At 60.3% G+C, this 24726-nt stretch overlaps 1 protein-coding gene across 6 annotated transcripts in view; it reads right to left on the bottom strand.

Moving 5' to 3' along the window:
* Nucleotides 1-448: 448 nt before the first annotated feature.
* Nucleotides 449-24726, bottom strand: part of ITPR1 (inositol 1,4,5-trisphosphate receptor type 1) — a 142094-nt gene continuing 117816 nt past the window's right edge. For all 6 annotated transcript variants that reach the window (XM_056129649.1, XM_056129650.1, XM_056129652.1 and 3 more), the window contains 7 exons: nt 23287-23482; nt 22386-22478; nt 21911-22050; nt 21596-21761; nt 19461-19621; nt 8581-8742; nt 449-1762 (listed from right to left, as the gene is read on the bottom strand). In XM_056129649.1, the coding sequence (XP_055985624.1) occupies nt 1676-1762; nt 8581-8742; nt 19461-19621; nt 21596-21761; nt 21911-22050; nt 22386-22478; nt 23287-23482 (1005 nt within the window). In that variant the 3' untranslated portion in view covers nt 449-1675. The remainder of the gene's footprint in view (nt 1763-8580; nt 8743-19460; nt 19622-21595; nt 21762-21910; nt 22051-22385; nt 22479-23286; nt 23483-24726) is intronic.

The raw sequence follows: 24726 nt of genomic DNA, 5'->3' as shown, positions 1-24726 counted from the left end.
GGGACAATGGACAGTGCCCTTGGGAGCCCCCAGGACAAGACACCCACAGAGCACACGCTTTCCCCGCCCACCCTGGGTATCTGGAAGGACAGGCAAACAGTGGAGCAAACATCCCAATACTGGCACAAGTGGTTCTCTCTCTTTACTTTTTGGGTCACACCCAGCGATGCTCAGGGGTCACTCCTGGCTCTGCACTCAGGAATTATTCCTGGCGATGCTCGGGGGACCCTATGGGATGCCTGGGATTGAACCCAGTCAGCCGCGTGCAAGGCAAATGCCCTCCCCGCTGTGCTATCGCTCTGGCCCCGTGGCACAAGTAGTTCTCATTAACCAGCTATTTTCTCAATTAGTCCAGAAACCAAACCAGTCCAACATCAAACTTGTCATAAAGAAAATAATGTAATTGGAATCGCCGTTAAGATACGGAGGCACAAAGACAGCCACCAGCCACTGTCACTCAGCATCATTTATTAAATATTCTTATATATGCATTTACAAACATCACTCACTTCATACCTCTGCTTTTGAAACATTTTTAAACTTTTTTTTGTTTACAGAGATTCTCTTGTAAAATGAGACCGATGTACAAAACTAGGCAACAGATATAAAAGTCTGTTCATACCTTTCAGCCATCAAGAAACCCTGTGACAGAGAAATAAAACCAAAACGTGGCTCTTTCTTGAGAATAACAAGTCAGTGTTCAACTAGGAGCTCTAATGGGCTAGATCATATTTCATTTCTTTATGTGTCGTTTTATTAATTCTCAGCTACTCTAGCATGTCAGTTTAGATGAAGAAAAAAATCAACGCTACTGTTTGGACTAGATAATCTAGAAACCATCAGTTACTCGTTCTTGAGAATATGACTCCACCATTTGCCCTGGCGATGAAACTGAACGGACAGCAGCACGCACTCATTCCAGACACCGCACAGAAAGTGCTCTTGACAAACACAGCTACATCTTCGTAACCTAAAGTCCGAGCTGCTACTTTAAGTCTCCTTTAAGGAACTAGTTTAAGCAATCACTTCAGAAGCTTGAAAGCATCTTTGGAACTAAAGTTGCATTTCTTCAAGGAATGCTGGCTCGGAACCCGGTCCCTCGAAGACAGAGGCCCCGGTGCCACGAGCAAGGGTGAACAGCCACCAGGGGAAAAATCACACGGTACAAAACGCCCATGGGCCTGAAACTCACTTTTCATAGGGGTTGGCAGCAGCATCATTTGATATTTGACTACTTATTACACAGTATTAACACACCAGCTTCAAAGATTTGCCCGCCCCAGGATACTCAGGAGTCAAATTTATTGTGATTGCATGATTCATATTGCACAGTTTTATAAAAAACATAAATACTGGCTATTCTAGTTTTTAAATACAAAATACATGTCATCTACTTTTAAATTTATACTCTGGTTCAAGTGCAAATCAGGTGCTTTCTATAGTCCTTCCAAAAAAGGCATTTTTAATGTTTTTGGCAGAAATGGCAGACAGCTCATTTTGCCAACAAATCTAATTACATATATCCAACCCTTGAGAGGAGCAATCATATACATACAGTATAAAACCGAGTATTTACAAATGTACTAAGCATGAACCTTCGTGGGTGCAGCGGGCCGACTGCCCGGCCCCACGTGCGAATAATGAGAACAGGTAAATCCGACTTGGCCTCATTTGCTTATGCAGGCTGCTGTGGGTTGGCGTTCAAGTGAGGGGGGTGTCCTAGAAGGCCAATTCTTTGTTTCTGCTTCCTCTGTTCTGTCATCTGGAAAGTTAAGAAGTTTCGTCATTAGACCCAGCTCCTTCCTGTACGTCAAATCCTAAACTGAACCGTAGATTTACCTCTGTGGCTCTGGCTTATACCGAAACCCACTTTCTACTAAGACTGCCGTCCCTGTGTCTCACCCGGCTTCAGAGGACAGCAGCGAGGCAGCCCGGGGAATTCTGTGACCAAGTCATGCAGTATGACATTCGGGAGTTTCGCTTGTTGTTTCCGACAGAAACAACAGACCCAGCGCATGCTTTGCATGGGGAGACCCTGGTGGGGTTCCGGCACGGCCAGGTGTGGCCCCCACCCGCCCCCGCACCCAGAACAGAACAAAAACAAAGAAACCGCCCGCGCGCGGATTCACGATAGTTCCCTGAGTCCGTTTCCAGCTGGCTTACAGGAACGTGGAAGCGCCTGTGTGTTTAGAACCCTGGGCCCCCAGAGGGGCAGGGACAGACCCTGTCCTTGGTCTTGGGGGCTCCTGACTTCTCTCTGCCCTCACGCAAGTCATTTGGGTTCGCAAGAAAAATATCCAGGCCCAGGAAGACTGTTGCCTGAGACTTGGTCAGAGAACTGCCCCCCGGAGCCAGAGCAAGACGGCTGTGCCACCCGCGATCCTGCCTCCGGGAACCGTGCTCTGAAGTCAGGCCATGGCCAGAGGCACAGTCGGGGCTTAAGGCACAGATCTGGCACCACACAGTCCCCCGAGCACCGCCAGAGGTAGCCCAGGTGGCTCGGGTGATGCCTGGCACCCATGGGCTGTGTCCTGGACCCAGCCCCACTGGCCGAGATCACTAAGAGGCCGCCGGGAGAGAAGGGCTTCGAAGACCCCTCAAAAAAAGCATTTATGACCCAAATTAGGTTCCAGGTGCCGATTTCTACTTTCCACACACAGAGACACAGACAAGTTCAGGAGTGAGACTGGGGGTCAGCACGACCCAGACCCCTGCCCCATGGTTAGACACGCCCCAAAGCCGGCCTGGTGTCCCGTGGGTGGTCTCTGAGCTGTGCTGAGCAGATGAGCGGCCCAGAACCTCGCAAGGAGAACTGGTGAGACTGTGCCCCTGGGGCCACCTTAACCTCTCCGTCAGGTTCTGGGGCAGCCCGGCCCATGCTTCTGGGAGGACGCGGTGCTGTGTGGGCACCTCCAGAGTCCCACCCGGGACGGAGGCCGAGACCCCACACTCCTCGTCTCCAAGGACACTATTTCCAGGATCTTGTGAAATGCATTTGCTGTGATCATTTCGATTGGAGGGATGACGAGAGCGACTATTTCTGTGAGGCTGCAGTTACTAAAGCTTTACAAAATTCTCACTTGACCTGGCGGCGATGCTCAGGGCTTCCTCCCGGCGGGGCTCGGGGAGGAGGGGGGGATCTGGGGTGCTGGGGTGGTTGCAGAATCTTCTGGACGGTGCTGATTTAGGATGTTCAGTCATCTGACTGCCTGAAACTGGCTCTGTCTCCCACCCCCACTTCTGCCCAATTAGCTGCTTGGCAGCTCACCCTGAGACAGAATCCAATAAAACGTAACTGAATTTCAGTAACCTCAAGCACTGCTCGGCTTCAGGAGCAATTGGCGGGGAGGGGGGAGGCCTAGGGGTTTCCGGGAGCCTGGGCGGGGCTCGAGCTGGAGCCCGGGAGGGAGCGAGGCCGCCAGACCAGTCCCCGCCGGCTGCCAGCAGCCTCTCCGAGATCGCCCACAGCCAGAGGCGGCTGCGGAAGCCTTGCCTGGAGTTTTTCTATAAATTGTGACTTGACAGAAAATGACCCTTTGGCACGCGAACGTGTATGTGTTTGAGATCAGGGTTTCTCCTCTACTCAGTGATTCTCTCCAAGTCTCTCCGATGTGTTTCTGGCAGCAAGTGATTTCCCACTGATGGCGCGGGCCCCCTCCTGTACCCCAGGGGTTGCCCCACTCCTCACTCCCTGCCCATCCGACAACATGCGCCCAGCCGCCCAGCACCCTCCTTCCTGCAGAGAGGAGCGGCCAGGCTCTGCTCACTTAAGTTCCACGTTTTTGAACTCTGGAGCCCCAGAAGGGCTGAAGACCATGGGGGGTCTATGTGTGAGCTCAAACACTTCTTACAAAGGGTGTTTGAGTAAAGATATCTGAATCAGAGGACACGGGGTCTGGGGGAAGACCCTGTGGTGAGCACAGGACTCCGAGTCCTGTTCTCATCAACCATCCCCCGAACACAGAGAGGCTTGCTTAGGAGAGGGGTGAGCGGGCAGGCATTAGGCCACTGCTGCTGTGGGTAGCTGGCCCCTTTGCAGGATCATCTAACAACAGCTGCAAGGAAGTTCCCCAGGACTGTCTCTGGCCGGTAGGAAACCAAGGTCAACAAGACCCCGCCCTTTGCTGCATTTTAATCACATCATTTCGGATTTATTTGGGGAGGGCGTACCACACCTGGCAGTGCTCAGGGCTCACTCCTGGCTCTCCACTCAGGAATTACTCCTGGAAGTGCCATGTAGGGTACCTGGGGTTGAACCCAGCTCACCTGTGTGCAAAGCAAGTGTCCTACCAGCTACACTATCACTCTGGCACTCAGTTTCTGACTTTCATTAGTTCAGTTCTATCTACTTGCCTACGAACCATCACACCCCCCTGACACATCTCTATCTCAGCATATTACCTAGAGAAGAACAGCAAGAAGGACAGAAGTTTATCCTCAGCATATTCTAATCAAGTATTTGCTTTGGACATGGAAACAAAGGTGACCTGATAAAAATATCAGATTCCAATCTAAGGAAACTGAAATTTCCTTAGAACTGAAACTGAAATTTCCTAAGAATTTTCATGCTAGTCATGAGAAGCCCATTTTTGAATCGTATAAAATGTCACATTTGTCGTAGGTGTGTTGAAAATCCTCAGCACCCCCCTCCAGCTGGGTGTGGGCACTCCAGGCAGCCCTGGTCTTCCTGTTTTTACAAGTCTAGGAAAGCACTTCAATTCCTGCATTCCTTCTTTCAGGCCAGTCTAGTCAAGAAGCTAACGGATACCGTAGCTGTAAAGTCGGATGTAGCCAGACATCTGAGCGATCCCTCTTAAGGCCCCCAAGAGGGTGAATGAGCAAATTCTAACTGGCCAGCGTTGGCCTCTGAAGGGGAAAAGGGGACCAAGACAGACAGAGTGTCTGGGGGCACTGTTCGTCCACAGTGCCCCAGCCTGGTGCGGCCGCACTGCACTGTCTGAACAGTGGTTCTCGTGTCATAGGGAAGTCCTGGTGACTCACAGTCTAAACAGCCTGGGAATCTTCTCGATCAAATTCATTTTTAGAGTTCTGTAAAATCAGCCACACTCGGGCCAAGAGTCGACAACACTGAGAACCAAAGCAAAGAACCTCTTGAATATGCCGGAAGTGGCTGACTTGCACGGACAGATGGAGCGCGACCTCATGGTGGGTCCTGAGCTACCTGGGCAAACTCACGTGCTCCGGACACGCTCGCGAGACCAGGACGAACGTGCCCTCCCCTGCCGCCCTCCCGCAGCACGTCCAGGGAGGCTTCACACCTCAGTGACTCGTGACCTGACTGTGAGTTCAGGGTCCTGTCCATCCGTCACCCCAACTGTGAGGGCTGCACCCGGCCCACAGGCGTCTCTCCAGTGCTCCCCAAGAGTGCCGAGAAGGGTGCCATTCCTGGCGCATGCCATGCTCTCATGCTCTGCGCATGCCCAGTCCTCTCCTGTGATGCCACTGCAGCACTTCCTGCCACGTCCAGAGTTGACAGCCTGGAGACGGAGACAGACACCGTCCCTCCCCTCCCCCGTACACAGGAAACCGCCTTTTCGCAGCTTCCTTCACGCCTCGACCAGAACTCTACAGGCTTCATCTCCTAGCTACAGGGTGCTTGTTTGTCTCCGTCTAAAGGATGCAATCCTGCCGGGTAGAATTCACCTCGGTGCTTCGTGGTCCCGGCGCAGGGTCAGGAAGACAGACACTCAGTAGTACTGTTCCCAACTGGCAAGCTTTCCCATGGTTTGCTGTCCGTCCTTTAGGCAGTCAAAGCTAACTGATAACCCTCTTGCAAAAAAAGGCCAAGCAATACAACGTGCTGATGTAATCTGAGTTTCCAAGCAGTTCTTGTCCCCCTGACAGTGAGCAAGGGTCACTGTCTTTGAAAGCCAGTCACGTCTTCACCAGGGTAGGTCTTTCTCTCAAACTTGGCTCTTTTGCATTGTGGAAAAAAAAAAACATGCACAAAGAAATTAGGTTCTTACATTAGTTCTCCTCCTTGGAATAAGAATGTAAGAGAATCACATTCAGTATTCAGAATCTCTCGGGAGGGGAAACTTGGACAAGCGATGCGTCATTAAGAAACATTTGGAATAGAAATTCTAATTAACTCTGCTTGGCAGTAAATAGTAGAGAAAAATGATGCCACCAATATCCTGTCCCTGACAATAACTTTCTCTCCTTAAATTTGTGTTTTCAAGAAAACATCGACCAAAGAAGTCAATGACAGTAAAGATTAAAGCAGAAGCAAGTCCCGCTTAAACTGTCACTGCTCCATTATGCGAGTTTTTGGACCAGAAGATCTGAAAAAATATCTAAGCGATGAAGCAATTTTTCTGTTTTCCATCATTTGTACCAGTGAATGGTATTCTTTCATAGCTGTTTATAAAATATCTGAGTTTCTTTCTCGTTAATCATTTGTGGGACTTTTCTTCTCTCATCCAGAAGAATTTTCCCTTTAGAAGGCAGGAATTCTCCCCGTGGCCCTCTGAGAACCTGGCTCCATGGCTTTCCCTGTAGAATAGCCCAGGAGATCTTCACGAGTGCCACAGACACCGAATCTAATGGAATTAAGCCTCTTCAATAAGCGGCTTCTCAAATAAACTTCACACTTCTTAGAAGTTACATAACCGAAAGAAAACACTAACTCTCTTTGCGAGAGCAAAATGTGCCTGATGAAAGCAAAAACTGTCCATGTTTGTCCCCGCCCTGCAATTCCGGGCCCCTAACGTATGAAGCTCATCTCTGGCGCAGGAGTGGAACTGGCTTTGGTGCTTCCTCTCGCCCGTCTAATATCTTCGAAGGAAAAATAAAGAAACTTTCCGAGGAGAGCTTCCAACTGCCAACGTTGTGATGAAGAATGCGGGAAGGACAGCAGTGCCATGCTTGAGCGAAACGGCCGCTCAGTGCCACACGCTGACGCCAGCCCTTCCTGCTGGTGCCTCACGCTTGGATGCGGCTGAATCAGCACGAAACCCAGCGGCAGCACCAGCAGCACCTTAGGCAGCACCTAAGCCCGTGGGTGACCCGGTCTCACATATTTTAAGTCAAAATGTTGGCTTAATAGTAACAGTCGGACCTGGGGTTTGAAAACTGGGGGGCACTGCCCCGTACGCGATGGTCCCAGGGAGGGGCTGTTCCCGGGGACGTGAGGCTCAGGCTCTGCTTGGAAGTCACCCAGGGAAGACCGAACAGGGTACAGCGGACGGAGATCCGAGCAGACTCTCCGCACCTCCCGGCCGCGTGCGCACGCGCTGGGTGCCGGCACGGGCAGTGCCCTCCTGCACAGAGGGGGCTTTCTGCCTATTCCTCAGCTCGGACCGGAGTTCACATGTTTGTCGGTGTGCAGAGACGGGCAGGGGCGGTGCTTTAGGGCGACCCTGGGGAGAGCTGGGATTCACCCAAGAGCCTCTGTCCGCACTCACGGCCAGCTCCACTCAGAACAGACTTCATCCCTTATTTAAGTGGGGCATGGGTCAATTCCTGTAAGGGCTTTTCCTTCTTTAAATCTAATTTAAAACAGGACTTATCTGAGATTCTTCTAGCCGGAGCTTTCTCAAAAGGGAGATGGAAACCCAGCTTTTTGTTAGATGCACTAAGAAATTCGCCTCCTGCTCAGGTTGGTGAGGGGAGGGAGAGGCAAGTCCTACTGTCGCTCGAGGCCCGTGGTCCGTGGCCCGTGGCCCACCTGGCACACACTTCAGGGCCACAAAGCCAGGACGCAAGTACATGAAGTCGTGCTGATCTTCGTCTGTTACCCAAAGATCGTGAGGCCTTTGCATGGCCACACTCTGCACTGGCTTCAGCATAAGCCGGGAGCACAGGCCTTGTTTATCTGCATCTTAATGAAGGCGAGTGAAGAGAACCGGAGGCCAAATGGGGCACCCTGGGAGAACGGGCCGGAGCAGGCGTGACAGTCTCTGGGAACCCTCAGCGGGGTGTGGACCGGGAACGAAGCCCTGAGGAGTGGCGGGACAGCCCGCCGCCCGCCAGGCACCCTGCAGCCCTCCTGCCTGCGGACACAGATGGGCAGGGGCCGAGCGCGCATGGGAGCCCAGGGAGTTGGATGGAGAGTGCCAGCATGGCCTGTCCGTGGGGCCACAGCACCTGCTGGTGTCCCTGCCCAGACACGAGCCCTGACAAGCCCGTCCTGCCCCCTGCCACCCCTGAGCACGGAGCACGCGCTGTAGGGTGCTTGGCCATAGCTCGCCTGCCACCCGTGCTGCTCATGGGGCAGGGCTGTGCGTCAGTGAGGGCAGACGTGGCGACAGAGCTGCGGGCCGGGGCCTGCCTTGTCCCGGCCGGGCGCTCGGGAGGTGCCCAGGACCGCTGGCCAGTGAGCAGGCCAGGCGGCTTTGTCCAGGGCCGTTTCACCCCGGGACACCAATGTCAGCGCCCAGCGTGAAGAGCTGGTGGACCCGAGGCCTGGGGAGCCCAGCCAGAAAGGGCCTCTGGTCCGGCCTGCGAGAGGGGTGGACACAGTCCTGCACTGCACCAGCCACCAGGGCTTGGCCCTGCACCCTGGGAGGTTTCTCGCGAGAGCCTGGGCCGCTGCTCCCGCCGTCCTGCCCCGCTCACCTGGTCCTTCAGCTCGGACAGCTGCCCCGAGAGGTTGGTGACCAGCTTCATGGTGGACTCGAGCTTCTCCTGCAGGTTCCGCAGCTCGTTCTGCTCCCCCTCCGCGTCGCTGCTCACCAGGGACATGGCGCGCATCCGCGGGAACCAGTCCAGGTTCCGCTCCTAGAAGCAGCACACGCACGTCAGAGGCGCTGCCTCCTCGCCCGGGGCCCCTGGCAAGTGGGCCCCCTTGGGCCAGGGCTGGGGGGCTGCTGGGGGGCTTGCGAGGCCCGGGGAACCCTCAGCGCTTCACAGTCAGCAAGGCTGAAGCCCCGACGGCCCCCCAGCTCAGGCCGTTCAGGGGTCTCCGGGGTCGCTCCCAGGGGCCAGGGGCTGAGTCACGTGTCAGGCAAGTTCCTGAGCCCCCGAATCATCTCCACAGGCGATGACTGAGCCTCTCAAACGGGGGTTCCTCCTGGCTCTGCACTCAGGAATGACTCCTGGCGGTGCTTGGAGGACCCTATAGGATGCTGGGGATTGAACCCGGGTTGGCCACGTGCAGGGAAAACACCCTACCCCCTGTGCTATTGCTCTGGCTCCTAAATTGAAAAAAAAATTAAAGAATCACGATTTACAAAGTTATGCGAGTTGAGCCTCAGGCATCGGCCTCACAATACCCACCCGGCACCAGTGTCAGTGTCCCGGCCAGCCTAGTCCCCATGCTCCCCCTCTCCCCGCCCCGTGTCCCTGCCCAAACCATCACCTGCCGCCTTGCCAGTCACCTTTCAGAACTCCGTGCTCCCAGTTCAGACCCCCTGTTCCTGGTGTCGCTAAGTCTGGACCACTCACCCTGTCACCAGGATAACTGAGGCCCACCCCCTGCTCCCCATAACTTCCCTTTCTCATCTTCATCTTCCCCCTCAACTGCTTTCCTTCTCTGTGGGAAGTGCATTTCTCTAAAAAAATTCTTTTTAATTGGGCGCTGTGAGCTACAGTCCTACTAATGATGGCTTTCAGGCATCCGTGGTCCAGCCCCACGCTCCCCCCAGCATCCCCCTCAGCCCACGGGGGGTGATCTCTTCGTTGTTTCCCTCCTTGGGGGTTCACTGAATCCTCTCCTCTCCCCTCCTCTGTTCTTTGCCTGGGACGTGTGGAAGGCGCAGTCACCTTCTCTCTGGATGCTCTGACCTTCCGTTGGGTGTGCAGAGGCCCGAGACTCCCTCCCCCGGTTCCCTCTGCTCGGGGCCTTTCCTGGAGCTACGAGCCCCACTGGGGGCAGACGAGAACAGTGAGAAGGCTGAGCAGCCCCAGGAAAGGTCGAGAATAAGCCTCTGCTCAAGCCTTTCTGCTGTCACTGTGCGGACACCTGGGTCTCATCAGGAGAGAGCTAACAGACATCGAACACACTCTCTCGCCGCCCCCAACCCCGCAGGAGTGAGGCTTTACGGGCAGCAGCTCAGCACTCGGGGGTGACTGCTCCTGACGGTAAAGACCCCCCCGGACCAACGGTGCGGTCTGCCGTCCAGCAGCTTGGAGGCTGCTGCCAATAGCTGGGCAGTTCATCAGCGCTGGGCTGGCGCGTCCCTGACAGGGCGAGGCTCAGGCCCACTAAGCTCCGTGACAGACGACAGGAGGCGGAAGCAAAAGCCCAGGAGCCCAGCTCTGGCTCTGCATGGGACGGCAAGTGAGACTCCGGCAGCGCCGAAGCCCGAGCAGAACGTGGAGAACACGTGCCGGGCCGGGTCCCGGACAGATGCCCTTTGGGGCATGCGCTGCGCCCACACGGCCTCCCCGGGCCTGCAAAGTGCGGGTCCGAGAGAGCGGGGCCTCGGAGCGCCAGGACAGACACTCCCTCTCCTGTATCCCGCCTGCGCCCAGTTTCTGCTTCCACCGAGCGACCCACAACCACGTCTGTCGGCCCACCCATACCCTCCACCCCTTTCACGGTCATTCCTGCCGTGAGCATCTGATGAGACACCCTACAAGAGCCTGAAAATTCGGGGTGCTGCCATGTCCAGGCGGACAGCCGAGAGAGAAGTGCGCAGGTGCCAGAACGTCACTGTGCTGTGGCCCCCTGGGTGGTGCCCGGCCAGCACCTGAGTCAGACCCTCAGACCCACCCCCCACCCCCCCAGCCAGGGTCATGGGCCAGGTGTGGCACGGAGGGCACAGCTCGCTGTGCAGGAGACATGATGCACCCGGCGGGGGGAGCAGGCGGTGCCCACTGGGCCCAGAGCGGAGGGTGCAGGACACTGCCCTGTCTGGCCTGAGGGGCACCTGGCACGTGATGTCACACTCGGAAGCGTCAGAGAGAAGACACAGCCCTGTATTCCAGAGGGTCCGAGGAGTGGTGCTGACAGATCACCAACTGTCCTTACTGCACATACTGGGGTGTGTCTGCGGGTTCTGGGTCAAAACGGTCAATTCTCCAGTTAGGACAGAGAAGGCACCACTATGACAATGGCGGCTAGGGATGAGCACTCTGGACGAGAAACGAGTGTTCGAAGTAGGCAGATGGATACGCAAAACCTGTCAGTGTCTGTATCGCAAACCACGATGCCCAAAACACAGGGGGGCAGGGGTGGCGGGGGAAGAGAGGAGAGGAGAGAGCGAGGAATGAGAGAAAGAGAAAGAGAGCGAGCGAGAGGGCGAGAGAGGGAAAGAAGGGGGGGAGGGAGAGAGGGGGAGGGTCGTGCCTGCCAGAGGCAGATGAGATGGGGGAGCGGGAGGGAAACTGGGGACACTGGTGGTGGGAAACGTGCACCGGTGAAGGGACGGGCTTTGGACCACTATCCAACTGAAACCCCGTCGTGAACAACCTTGGAACTGTATCTCACAGTAATTCAATTGAAAACCTAAAAACGACAAAAAGAGCACAAAACCAAACCCCAAAACCTAAACGATCAGTTCCCCTGGAGGAAAATGTTCAGGATGTGTGACACTCAATGAACTCTTAAGCTGAGGGCTGCCTTCATGCCTCTGGCTCTCAGGCCAGAGCCACGAGCCACGTGTCCACGGTCCCGAAGGGAGACAGGCGCTCCAGGCCCAGGACAGGCTCAGGGGGAACAACAAAACAACACTGAGTTCCTTGGAGAAACGCTCCAGGGGCTGCCACGAAGTGCACTCAGACCGTGAGCATCTTCAGGACCCGCCCGGCTGCCCCTGAGCCCCGGGGGCCGTGAGCTCTGACCTCAGGTGGGCAATGACTCGGTTCCCACTCGGGCGATCGCAGGCCTGCTGGTCTCGGGAGCGGCACACACCAGCTCCTGCCCCTCGTCCTCCTGCGTCTCTACGCGGAGCTGGGACCAGCTAAGTCGGGGACCCACCAAGCCTGGGGCTCTGCAGAACAAGCTCAGCATCTGAGGGTTCGAGGACTCGGGTTGGAACTCTTCTTCCCTGCAGGCAGGCTGCTCCACGGAGCTGAAATCCAGGCTGTCACCAGGATTTTAAATGGCTGGCTGGGCTCGCAAGTCTCAAACTGCCAGGAGTAGACGTGACAGTTGAAAAGAAGCAGATTGGGCTGCAGCGATGGGACAGCGGGGAGGGAGTTCGACTGCACGTGGCCGACCCGACTCCGACCCCCGGCATCCCATATGGTCCCCCGAGCACTGCCAGGAGTAACTCCTGAGTGCAGAGCCAGGAGTAAGCCCTGAGCATCACCGGGTGTGATCCAAAGAGCAAAAGAAGAAAGGAAAAAAGAAGCGGACAGCTCTCTGTGTGGAGTGGGTGGTGTTGGCCTCCTCAGCTCAGCACCTGAATTCAGGGGAGGGTCACTTCAGTGAGGGAGAATGTTCACGTGACCTCGCCACGCGGGGAGGAGCAACAGGGAGCCCTGAGTGCAGCCCCTCTCAGGGGACGCAGAGTCGCTGGCTGCCCGCTCCTTCCTGTCCAGGGGAGGCTCAAGGCCCGCAGGTGCTTGCTGGCCCCAGCAAACGCAGCTCAGGGCCGGCTTCTGCAGCAAGCTGTTTGGGGGCCACACCCAGCAGTGCTCAGAGATCACTCTTGGCAGGGCTCGGGGCATCCGTGTGGGGTCTGGGAACTGAACCCGTGTCATGGCCGAGGGCAGTGCTACACCAGCCCTCCTGCCCCTCCACGGCTTCTGCAGGAAGGTCCCTTCCACCAAGACACTGTTCACACATGAATCTGTCTTGCCGTGTATACGATTCTGCACACGTGCATGTGTCTGTATGCAGTGAGCGTGCGTATGTTCGTGTGTGCATGCATGTGTGTGTTCACATGTGAGTGTGCGTGCGTACGCGTGAATTGTGCACGCACAAGTGTCTGCGTGTCCATGTGTCTGCACGTGTGTGCTTATATGTATGCATGTGTGTCTGTGCATGTGCACGCGTGCGTGTGTGTCCGTGTGCACGGTCAGCAGGGTGGGGCTGGGAAGGCCCGGGGCTCCCTGGGCCATCTCTGCATCTGCTGTCCTGTCCAGGTCCACGCTCCCCCGACATCTCACATACCGACACCGTTTGCCACTGTCTGCCGGTCCCCAGTCCAGCCAGCGGCTTCCCGGCACAGCTGCGCTTCCTCCGTCAGAGCAGACAAGCCGACCGGAGCCGCAGCCGGAAGCAGGCTGACCACAGTGCTAAAGTTCTGGTTAGTTCTTTTCTAGGTAATGTTGGAAAAGTCCCTGTGAAGGCAAACACTGAAGTTTTAGACACGGGGGTGGCACTGACCTCTTGAAATGTCCTTGACTGGAAAGTGTGTGTGTGCATGTGTGTGTGTGAAGGGTGTGTGTGTGTGTGTGGGGGGGGGGGGGGGGGGAGAGGAAGTAGGATTGCATGCTGCAAATGCTACTCATTCTGAGAAGTGTCTTCCCCGGCCCCCCGCCCCCAGGTTCAGCTGAAGAGTCTGTTCTGAGAAAGACGCGGCCAGCCTCAGACCAGGCTCAGGTGGGGCAGCCTGCCAGAGAGTCCCGCCCCGCCCTTTCTTAGCCAAGAAGGGCCGAGAGCCTGAGGGGAACAGAGCGCCCCAGGAGCAGGGCCAGAGGACACTGTGCCCCGGGGAAGAGGGGTCTCAGGGGGCTCTGCTCTTTCTCTCCTCCAGAAGCCCCCATGGCAGCCTCGAGAGGGCCTGGGCCGCCCTTTCAGCCGCTGGCTACTGGATTAGCTATTTTCGCACACAAGATGACAAGATGGGTTTTCCCAGAGTGCTGGGAATGACAGATCTGAAAGGGGCCTGGGGGTGGCTCCCCGTTATCAAACCCTTAGAATAGTGGGGGGCGGAGGAGGAGGGTGGGGCAGGGACCACTCAGCAGACGAAGTCACTTGTACCTTCTGGGGGCTCGGGCGGTCACTAGCCCGAGAAGGATGGCCAGAGGCTGCATAGCGCTCCCCAACCCCCCTCCCCCCCAGACCACAGCAAAAAGCCAGAAAAATCACCAGACAAATCCAGAATCTGCCGCTCGGGGGGACTGGTGATATTCTCAGTGACACAGACTGCCCAGTGCTGGTCCCCACTGACCACTGCTAAGAACTGAAGCCCCACTGTGGCCCAGGGGTCCCTCCCTGCACATCAGGGTCTGTGAGACCCCCGAGCCCGGGACGGTCCCTGCCAACGGCCCCCAGCCCAGGTATCCAAGGTGCCCCGGGGACATTCTGCAGCAGGCCTCGTTATATAACCTTCAGCTGGGCTGGGCCAGCTGAGTCCCCTGGCCAGACCCGGAGCTGTTCTTGGAGGAGACGGTGGAACGAGACGGGCGGCCCCGGCCGGGAGACACTCCCAGCTGTGATGAAACCCGGGAGAGGCAGCTGTGGGATCTGCGCCGGCCGAGGGGGGGCGGGGGGGGGGGAGCAGGGCGTGAGAAGGCGGCGCCCCTCCCCCGTGCCACCTGGGCTGCCTGCCGGGGGAGAGGCCGGTTCTCAGGGAGGATGGGCGGGCCCAGAGCTCCCCGGGGAGCCGCTGACGTGCCGCCTCTGACCCGGGTGCAGGGCATGCAGGGCCTGGGAGCAGAACATGCCTCATCATCACGGGCGGGCGGGGGCAGCTCTTGCTGCGTGCTCTCCCGGAGTCCAGGGGTGCGAGTGGCGTCTCAGTGCACCCAGAACGCGGGGCTGCACTGACACAGACCCCCCGGCCCTCGGGGGCATCTCCTCTCGCGTGCGGACGTGGGGGGCTGTCACTCCCCCACTGGCCGCCCGGCCCCACAGCCCCCGGAGAAGGCTCCGGAAGTGTCGGGGTGGGTAGTGCCTGAGGAGACGGGGCACTCGGGGAGGAGAGGACCCCCGGGCTCTGCTGCCTCGTGAGAGCCACGGGTGACCCCGCCTGGGCCCTGGGCAGGCCGGAGGGCTCCAGCCGTGGGAGATGAGTCGGAAGAATCCCGGAGGCCTGTTCATGCCCGGTCAAGCACGGGGCATTCTCCAGGACGGGCACCGGGCGGGTCACGCGGCCTTCCTCTGCCTGACTCGGCCTGGAGGTGGGGCCGGGGGCGGGGGAGCAGGAGGGTCTGTGCAGGCCAGCAGGGGTGTGGGGGGCGCGCTCTCGTGCGGGACTCCGGCAGCTGACGGGAGCCTTGCACCCTCCTGCTGCCACTGGGCATCCCTGGCAAGGTGACCTCTGGGGCGGACAACAGCTGCCCTCCCTGCGCCCCTGCCAGCCCCTGTGAGGCGGCACGTGGGCACCCAGACTGGGAGGGGCCGGATGCCCAGTGCTGCCCCCTGCAGCCTGCCAGGGCCGGCCGGGACTCAGTGCCCCGCTGGGGGCACAGAGAGTGCAGCGTGGGCGGGCGCTGGGCCAGGCCGGCGCAGAGGCGGGCGGACACGCCTGGCTGGGCTGTGGCCAGTGCTGACATGCGGTTTCCAGTGCTCCCGGCGTCCCCTCCACGCCCAGCCCACAGCCCGGCTGGCCGGCACAGCTCTGCAGGGCGCGGCCTGTCCCCGCGGCCTCGGGAGGTCGGTCAGACAGTGGCCCAGCCCTGCTGTCTGCACGAGCAGTTTCCGTGTCAGCGTGGCGGCAGCTGGGACCCCAAGCTGGGGGGACAGAGGCAGGTGCGGGCCCCGTTCCGGGCCCCTCTCTGCTCGGTGACAGCCGCTGTGAGTTCCTGTCCTCAGTGGCCCCCGAGTGGCCGCCGGGACAGGCTGGGTCACAAAGGCCAGACCCACTTCCCCTTTCAAACTGGCTGTTGGCTTCTGGGCTCTTTGCCCCGTGCTTCCGACGGGCCCGCTTCCGTGCCGTCCCCACCAGCCCTGCGGCAGGCCAGGCTGGACCCAGAGCCGGGGCAGCTCACTGCTGAGTTGGCCGTTGGCGGGACTGGCCTGGGCGGGAAGGTTCTCTCCTGGGGGGCTGGGGGGCTTCGGCAGCTCCCGGGAAGGGGGCGACCGGATCTCCCTCTCACGGGAGCAGGAAAGTGCCCTCACGTCTGCGGAGAGTGACCCTGCTGTCCTCCCTGCACTCGGTCTCTGGGCAGAGGCGGGTCGAGCGGCCGGCCAGAGGGGGGCGGCAGGGGCGGCTGTCCGCCCGAGCCGTGAGGAAGCCCAAGAGCCGCTCACACGTCTGCAGGTCAGGCCCGCTCCGATGAGTCACTGGGCGTGCACTACGCAGCTGTCACCCAGGGAACGTGTCCTGTGGGCCCGCTCCTGGGCGAGGTGAGGGCCCGGAGCTGCTCGGTGGCAGTGGGCCAGGGAACGCCAGACACACCTCGCAAAGCTGAGCTCGGCCTCCCACGGCTCCAGACCTCCCGGGTGGGGCAGCCCCAGGCCCGTGTGGGGCCCCCAGGCAGAGTTAAGGGAGTCACCCAGACTTCTCCCACCCGGGGCCTCTGGGGGCTGACTCGGCCTCATGGTGGGTGCAGGAGGCTCCCCCAGACCTGGCTGGGCTGGGCTGCCACATACAAGCTGGGAGCCTCCGGAAGCTACGGCCCGAGACCCCGACTCCAGGCCCCCCCAAATCCAGCAAATCAGCTTGGAGCAGCCGAGGCTTCAGGGCGAGTGGGAAGAGGGGGACACGGCTGGTCTCTCGGCTCCCTCTTCTCTGGGGGCGGGGGACTGGGCCAAGTGTGCTGCCAGGGAGAGAACCCAGGTCAGCAAGTGCCCTGTCCACTGCCCGGTTGCCCGATCCCTGCCTGTGAGAGCGGCTCCCTCACAGACGCCCCGGAAAGTCTCTACCTTTACGAGAGCGAGACAGAATTCCGGGCTGGGAACAGAAGTCTCAATTTTATCAGCCAACACACGTGCCCAGGTTCAAGCCGAGTGCTCCAGCGCGTGGCGAGCCCCAGGAGCGCGGGGTGATGCCCTCCCTCCCCGCCACGATGCTCAGGTGCCCCCAACGCCCCCCTCGGCCGAGTGAGAGATGTCAGACACGAGGCCTGTCAGCTCCCAGCACAGACCGACCAAGTCTCTCCCAACCCCCGCTCCCCCCCCAGCGAAAAGCCCAAACAGCTAAAACCATTCACCCGGGGGTGGGTGGCGCCGCGGATACTGTCACGGGGTCCAGGGGCAAAGCTCACTGTGGGACTGTCACCAAATCGCTACGCATTCTAGCACCAACATTCGGGGGAGCAGGACCCCAGGGATTTCGTCCCTCCTGCCGGGAGCTGCCAGGGTCAGGCTAGGTCATGCTGCGAGCACCGTTTCCTCTGGGAAGCCTGTCTGGGGCCCAGTTCACACAGTGGCACCTGCCGCTCCGTGCCGCCCCCTCCTGTCCCCCGAGGCCGCGCCGGCCAGTCACGCATGTGGAACTTAAGAGACTCGGGGGCGGCAGCCCCGGTCACCTGATGCCTGGCGCTGGCAGGGATGTGGGAGGCGGGCGTGGCTGATAGACGCTCGTGCCGTTGGCACCCCCGGCTGCAGAGGGCAGAGGCTGACCTTGTCTGGCCTGGCACTGGAGGGCACAGGCGTGCTGGAGTCTAAGGGAGGGCTGCACGCAGGAATTTTCCACGTGAGAAGTTCCTGGAATCAAGACACTCGCTCTGGTGTCTGCCCACCAGCCGGGGGCTGCCTCGGCTATGCGGGTCTGAGGGCCACGCTCGGCCTCCTGCCCACTACCCCGTGCGCAGACAGGACTGGGTCAGAGAGCCTCGGGGCTCAGCCGGTCACGCAGCCGGGCATGAGCAGAGTTCACCCCCAGCCCTTCCTTTCTCTGGCCGGGCCTCAAGAGGGTCACGGGGCCCCGGCCTCACCAGGGAGAGGGGCGGCACGGAGCGGCAGGTGCCCTCCACCCCCCGAGACAGAGCCCAGTGCCGTCTCCCATAGTGTTGAAGCAGAAACGGGCCATGGGTGAGCGTCTGGCCACCCTCCCGTCCTCCTGATGGCGCAAAGCCAGCTCCCAGAGAGGCAGCCTGGACCGGGGAGTTAGGTGCCCATGAGCCAGGCTGTGGTGCTCCCAGGATGTCTGCCCTGGGCTCGTGCTCCGGCGGGCTGCCCCTCTGCCGGACAGTGTCCCCTCGGCTCTCTATGTGGGTGGGGCCCTTCCTGGCGCTCCGGGCAGGAGCTGTCTGCAGAGCGGCTCTGTGGGCTCCGTCTCGGGCAGGGGCAGAGGCACCTGAGTCGGGTGCCAGGGAGCAGAGCCTGGTCCTGCGGGCCAGTGAGCCCAGTAGGCTAGAACCCCATGGCAGACTCTGCTCAGGGCCAGTGGAGCCCCGAGGCTGGGGTGGAGGGCAACTCCGGAACGGTCACGTGGGCTTGGCTGAGCCCGGCAGGGGCACAGGGCTCTCAGAATGGACGCAGGGAGGACGGCGCTGGCTGCGGGCCTGGTGCAGGCGCCCGGCAGCTCCCGCAGAGGAAGCCAAGGGCGGTGGCCCCGCTGCCGGCCAAAGGCCACGGCGACCCGAGAGCCCAAGTTTCTCCGAGCACGGCCTGGGCCTTCCTGGCCACGCCCCAGCCGCCGGCCCCCGACAACGCCAAAGGGCAACGTGCCCATGTTCGCGCGGAGTTGCCCGTTGCTTTACAGACACGCACAGCTGTACGCTCCAGAATGAGCGAGGGGGGAGGAGCAGGACCGGGAGCCAGTCCCCTCAGTCCTTGTCACGCCTGTCCACGCACACATCAGCCGGTTCATCCTGCAGCAGCCCATGTTTGGCCCACGTTATGCCTGTGTCAGCCCATGTCATGCCCGTGCCAGCTCATGTCATCCTATCTCATGCCTGGGTCAGCCTGTCATGTCGTGTCCTGTCATGCCTGTGGTCAATCCACGTCATGCAGTGTCAGCCCACATCATTCTGTGTCAGCCCGTGTCACGTCTGCGTCAACCCACGTCAGCCCACGTCGGCCCGTGTCTTGCTGTGCCACGCCAGGGGTCATGGCCATTCCATTCCGGCTCCAGCTCAGCAGGCAAGACTGGCCCTTCTGAGGTGACCTGTCTGATCGGGAACGTGCTGCCTGCCTGGTGCCCAGAGCCGCGACCGTGGCCTCCCGCCTGTCCACCTCGAGTGGCCCGTGCTGGCCCCCTGGCCGAGCCCTCACAGTTCCCTCATCTCTGTGGCTGCTTCTTCCCTCTGCTGACCACTGACCCTGGTCTCCACCGTTCCCATCGGGAGGCTGCGTCCACTCAGTCTTGCTCACGCTGGCTGCCCCCAAGGACTCGAGTGCCCGGACCTGCCAGACAGTCACCAAGAGCCTGAGCAGCCTGAAGGGCCAGTGTGGCTGCGGGCGGGGCCAGTGCCCAGGGTGAAACTCCTGGGCCTTGGGATGCGGAGGGATGGGCTCGCCACAAAGCCTGGAGCCACCCCCGAAACGCGGCCACGTGGTTCTGAGCAGTGAACAATGTCCCCACGGAGGGGCCTGCGGGCGCAGACACACAGCTCAATGCTGCCATGGGTCCCAACAGGTGGGCACTGCCCCGCAGCATGGAGGGGTGCTCGGACCCCCAACCCCGGGACCCTAAGGGGCAGCAGAGTGTCCCCCCCACTGGGCCCTGATGCAGACGGGTGGCGGAAGGGTCTGCAGGTCACACGCGCCTCACCTGGATCATCTCGGCCACGTAGCTCTCGGGGCCCGTGTACTCCGTGGAGTCCTTGACTTTGACCAGCACGATGAAGCATAGGTAATGCCACATGTTGTGCTCCTCCTTGATGTGCTCCTCGAACGTCACCGTCTTGTTGTCGAACTTGTCGCGCTCCAGGCCTGGCGGGAGATGCGGTCCCTGCAGTGAGCCCAGGCACGGGCGCCCACCTGGGGCCGCCTCCTCCCGACAGCGGGCGGGTGCTGTGGGCCAGGGTGCAGAGTAGACACGCACGCGTGCGCAGAGGCCGCTGCCCCGAGCACCCCCAGGAGGACTCGGTCCTTCAGACACGCGTGACCTCTGCAGACGTGGCGGCTATGTCCGCCTTCTGGTGTGAGGGAGGAAACGTCTCCGAGGCATCTGCCGGAAGTCCAGTTTCTCCCCTTGCGGGAGGCCACGGCCAGGGTGAGGGAAGGGGCAGTGGAGGTGCAGAGGCACACGGTGCCCCAAGACCATCGTGGAAGGGGATCCCCAAGGCGGGGCAAGACTCCCACCTGGCGCTGCCACCCATGGAGAAAGCCCGGGCGGGCTGGGGGTATGGGCTGGTCTCAGCCGGGACTGTCTCATGCCCACAGGCAGGAGGTGAGGAGAGACGCTGCCCGCAGGGAGGGGTGGGCGGTGCGGGGCAGCCCTGTCAAGACCTCGGCTCAGATGCGCACGGTGGGTGAGCGTGTGGGGAGGGGAAGCTCTTTCTGCTCCTACGGGGGTCACACCCAGCACTGCTCAGGGGCCACTCCTGGCGGTCACTCCCGGAGGTGCTCAGCCTGTGCTGTCGCTACTGACACGGGGTGGGCCACGGTCAAGACACAGGCCTAGACTCTTTGGGATCAGCTCTCCAGCCAGAGACGGTGCTTTAAAAAACAACAAAAATAAAACCAGCAAACGCCAGAAGGAAAAAGTAAAAATTTAAAACTCCTGTTGTAAAATGGAAGATTAGCCTGAGAGTCACTGAGGTCCCTTCCATGTGACGTTAGAGGACTTTGCGTTAAGAGTTCTGGAGAAAGACTTGGGCAACTGCATGTGCTGGGAAAAACCCCACCTGGCAGCCACTGTCACAGACTCGTCAGTGGATGTGGAGGCAGCGGCCGACTCTGCATCCCAGGAAACGGGGCACCCACATCCTGTTCCCGCAAGTGGCTCTTGGCCACAGGCAGGAAGAGGGTCACCGCCCCGGAGACGCCTGGGAGTCATTGCTGAGCCGTGGGGTGGCACGGCCTGGTCTGCCTCGGGAGCCCCCAAACCCAAGCCACGGGCTCTACTAGGAAACGCCAGGTGCGGGCAGGGCTCGCCAGCAGGGGGGAGGGGGGAGGTGGGAGGGAGCACGCCCCCGTTTTACCACAAGGACACCGCAGAGGGTAAGAATAGGCTCTTGTGCGTGGGAAGCAGGGACCAAGCCGAGATAAAGGCCCGTGTCATCCGTCCACTCCTATCCGAGAAAGTGACGTGTGTGCGTGCGTGTGGACGGGAAGAAGGCGGACGTGAAATGCCAATACTTAGGGAGACCCGGGTGGAGAGGAAGTATAATTTTTTTGTACTATTCTTATGACCTTCTGGAAACTGGAACTCTGCACAAAAGCTTCATGATTTCCAAGGGGCAAAAAAGAAAGAATTTTAACTCTTAAATGAAAAATGCTCATTCCTGCGCACACAAACTCGCAGGGAACGTATGTTCGGTAACTGAATCTGAATAACCCTGATCGGATGACCCAGCAGCCAGGTTCCCTGCATGCACAGAACAGGTAGAGCCCGGCGTCACCGGCCAGGAGCTGCCCCGTGCCTCCTGGGCACCAGGCGTCGGGCCGGGGCCGGGACTCAGCCCTGTCCACAGCTGAGGGGCAGGAGCACCACCAGAGACCGAGCCCGTGTCCCTCCCTCTGTGCTGGGAGAGGGAACACATCTCCACAGCTGTCTCCCAGCCACTGCGAAGATCCCCACAGCGACCGGAGCATGCGTGCTGTTCTCTGAGCCCCAAGCCCAGCTCAGTCCTGACGGGCCTGAAGGGCAGGAGCCGGGCAGGCAGAGGGGGCCGGGCAGGGCAGAGGGGCCGGGCAGCGCTGGGTGGGGCTCTGGCCCACCGGGCAGGGGCAGAGGCTCACCGCAGATGAAGCAGGTGGTCTTCAGAATCTCCTCCTTCTTCTGCTTCTCACTCCTCAGGTCAGCGAAGGTGTCGATGATGACCCCAAAGATCAGGTTCAAGACAATGATGATGACCATGAAGAAGAACAGGAGGTCGTAGATGACCCGGGCGGCGAAGAGTGGCTCCTGGAACCGCGGCGGCTGCGTCAGGGGGTCCGGGCCCCGCGCGGCCACCGCCCCCAGCCTCGGGGGAGCTCTGCCCTGCCTGGCCCCCAGGCTGGGGACTCGTGCGCCATCCTGCCCTGCCCCTCCCCGTGCCCCCCGGGCCCCCGCACCTCCTTGGACGGTTTCCGGAGCACGTCGCCGACGCCACCCCCGCTGCGCAGCCCGTGACTCAGCACCGTGACGATGCACATGAGTAGCGTCTCGCACGTGTGCTCCTTGTCCTCCTCCAGCTCCTCCGGGAGCACCAGCTCTGGGGGACAAGCCCAGCCCAGTCAGTCACTCCAGGCCACGCCAGGTGCTTCCAGAAGCCTCCGCTCCGCTCACACTTGGCCCCTCGGACTGCCCAGTCCATCTCCCCTCAGCCCGGCCATGGCCGCTCTAAGCTGCCCGCGTGCCTCTCCTGCCCACTGACCCAACCCCGCTCACTCCCCGGTCTCCCCCAGCCGCCTCCCGAGTGTCCCCGTCTCCTCTTGCTCTGGAGGGGGTGAGGGTCCACCCAGGGGCCCCGGCACTTGGCGCACTCGGCCCTGCACGGCCCAGAGCCTCCCCCAGGGCCTCCTCGCAGCCCCCAGGCCCCGCCCCTACCTTCCTGGGGAGCAGGAGAGGAGCAGTTCTCCCCCATCTCCATCCGGCACACGTCAGAGGACAGGGCCTCCCCTGCCAAGCTCTCGCCGGCTTCTGGGAAAGGGAATTTGATGATGAACATTCTGGCAGCGCAGTGAGAGTGTTTGAAGTCCCCAAATTCACGGCTGATTAAACAATTCCTTACATAAACAACACCCGACAATCCTGCACATAAATTTAAAGCAGGGGATGCAATTTACACTCCCGTTTGGTAATCTGGACGGGAACACCGCCAGCAGTGTCTGTTCCCGTAGGCTCACTAGAAACATCACGTAAATAGCACCTCTCCGGCTTTACGACACGGCCAGGCTCGCGGACAAACACTAGGAAACCCGCGTCCCGACTCCAGCCAGGGCCCGGCTGTGTGCTTGCTGTGCAGAAGAGCCGCGGCAACCCGGCTGGGCTCGAACCAGCTGAGGGTCTCACATTTCTGGGGCCGGCCCTTGAGGGCGAGGGCGCGGCTTCACCGGGTGCTCCTGCGTGAGCCTTGGTCTCATGTGTACACGACGTATCCGGGCTCCGTGCAAACCAAGAGGGAGCCGGGCTCTGCAGCGCGGGGGATCTTAATTCCTTGAAGATACACTCGGGGGCTGCAGTGATAGGGCCACAGGGAGGGCACCTGCCTGCGCACGGCCAGCCCTGGTTCAACCCCAGCACGGCCGGGAGTGATCCCCGAGCACCAAAAACCGAAGTATGACATATAGTGTATAATACATAGCACACAATATCTAACATATAACATACACACGCGCTTGGGTCCCAGAAGATGGAACCTCAGTGGCCACGCGCAGGCCCTGGACCCTCACACGGGCCCCGGGCCAGGCTCTGCTCGGGGCACTGCGGGCCAGTGGCTGCGACTCGCCTGGCAGGGCCGTGTCGTTGGGCAGCCGGTCCACCTCGAGGATGAAGTCGTCCTTGAAGAAGAGGAAGCCGACGATGGAGAAGAGGTAGACAAGGATGAGCGCCAGCACGGCCGTCAGGATGATGGAGCGGCCGTTGCGGGTCACGCTCTTGATGACGTTCAGCAGCGTCTCCTCCCGGTACACGAGGTCGAAGAGCTGAAGCCACACAGGGGACAGGGATCAGCCCGAGGCGCCCGTACGGGTATGGGCAGGGCTCACCGGCCAGTGAGCTCAAAAGCGTCGCACGGTTATCTTGTTCGGTTTGGCTCGATTGGGGGGCGACAGCCACACACGGACTCCTGGTTCAGTGCTCAGGGACCACTCCTGGCTCGGGCTGACTCACAGCTAGTGCTCAGGGATCACTCCTGGCTCAGGGACGACTCATGGCTAGTGCTCAGAGATTACTCCTGGCTCAGAGCTCAGGGCTTACTCCTGGCTGGGCTCGGGGTGCTGGGGACTGAACCTGGGTGCGCAGTGTGCAAGGCGAGTGCCCCTCTCGCTGTGCTCTGTCCCATACGGTCCTGTTCATGCTTCACAACGTGCCTCTCGGCAGCAGACTGAGTTCAAAGGCCACAGCGAGGAAGAGCAAACGCAGGCAGACGAAGGCCGGGGACGCAACACGCCTGAGCCCCGTGCACGCAGCCCTGGGAGACCTGGGGAGGATCCGCTTGGGGGTCTGGCTGGGCACCGTCCTCTCTGGCACATGGCCTCAGGGCACGAAGGTCCCGCACAGGCCCTGCCCGGCCCAACCTGGCGCGCACGGGAAACTGAGGTGCAAGCAGGAAGTTGGGAGCAGGGAGGGGAGGCGGCCTGTGCCGGGGAGCTCAGCTCGGGCTGTTTCTGGGCCTCTGTCCTGGCAACGTCCTGTCTCGGCTGACCCATGGCAGACTCCGCCTTGGGCCGTGCAGCGGGGCTCAAGTGGGGCCGTAAGGGGCCACAGGACAGTCAACCGGACCCTCGCCCAGACACGACACACGCTGGGGGGGTCCCAACACCAGATGAGACAAGGCCAGCCCGGGCCACTGTCTCCTCCTGGGGGGGTCACGGCAGGGGGCGTGCCCGACACACCACCTGGGTTGTCCAGTCCAGCTCTTGCTCTCAGGGCAACGTGCCTCCCCGGGGGGAAGCGTCCCACTGCTTCCAGAAGGTGCCCGAGAGGGGGCACACAGGAAGATTCCAGTGAGGAGCTAGTGTGAAGCTGATGGGCAGTGCCCGCTGCCCACTGCCCTCCCCACGGGCCCATGTCACCTTTGACCAGGAGTCCTGGACACCACGGACGGAGGGTGGAGACGACAGAGGCCCAGAAAACTGCTCTGGCGCCAAGTCTGCCCCTGAGCCCCCAGAACCGTCTCTGACCCCGAGACCCCAGCACCCTCTGCACCCAAGACCCCCGCACCGTG

The sequence above is a fragment of the Sorex fumeus genome, unplaced genomic scaffold (genome assembly GCF_029834395.1).
Source record: "Sorex fumeus unplaced genomic scaffold, SorFum_2.1 ptg000072l, whole genome shotgun sequence".
NCBI lineage: Eukaryota > Metazoa > Chordata > Mammalia > Eulipotyphla > Soricidae > Sorex > Sorex fumeus.
Note: the sequence above shows the minus strand (reverse complement) of the source record. Positions and strands in the feature narration are given on the sequence as shown.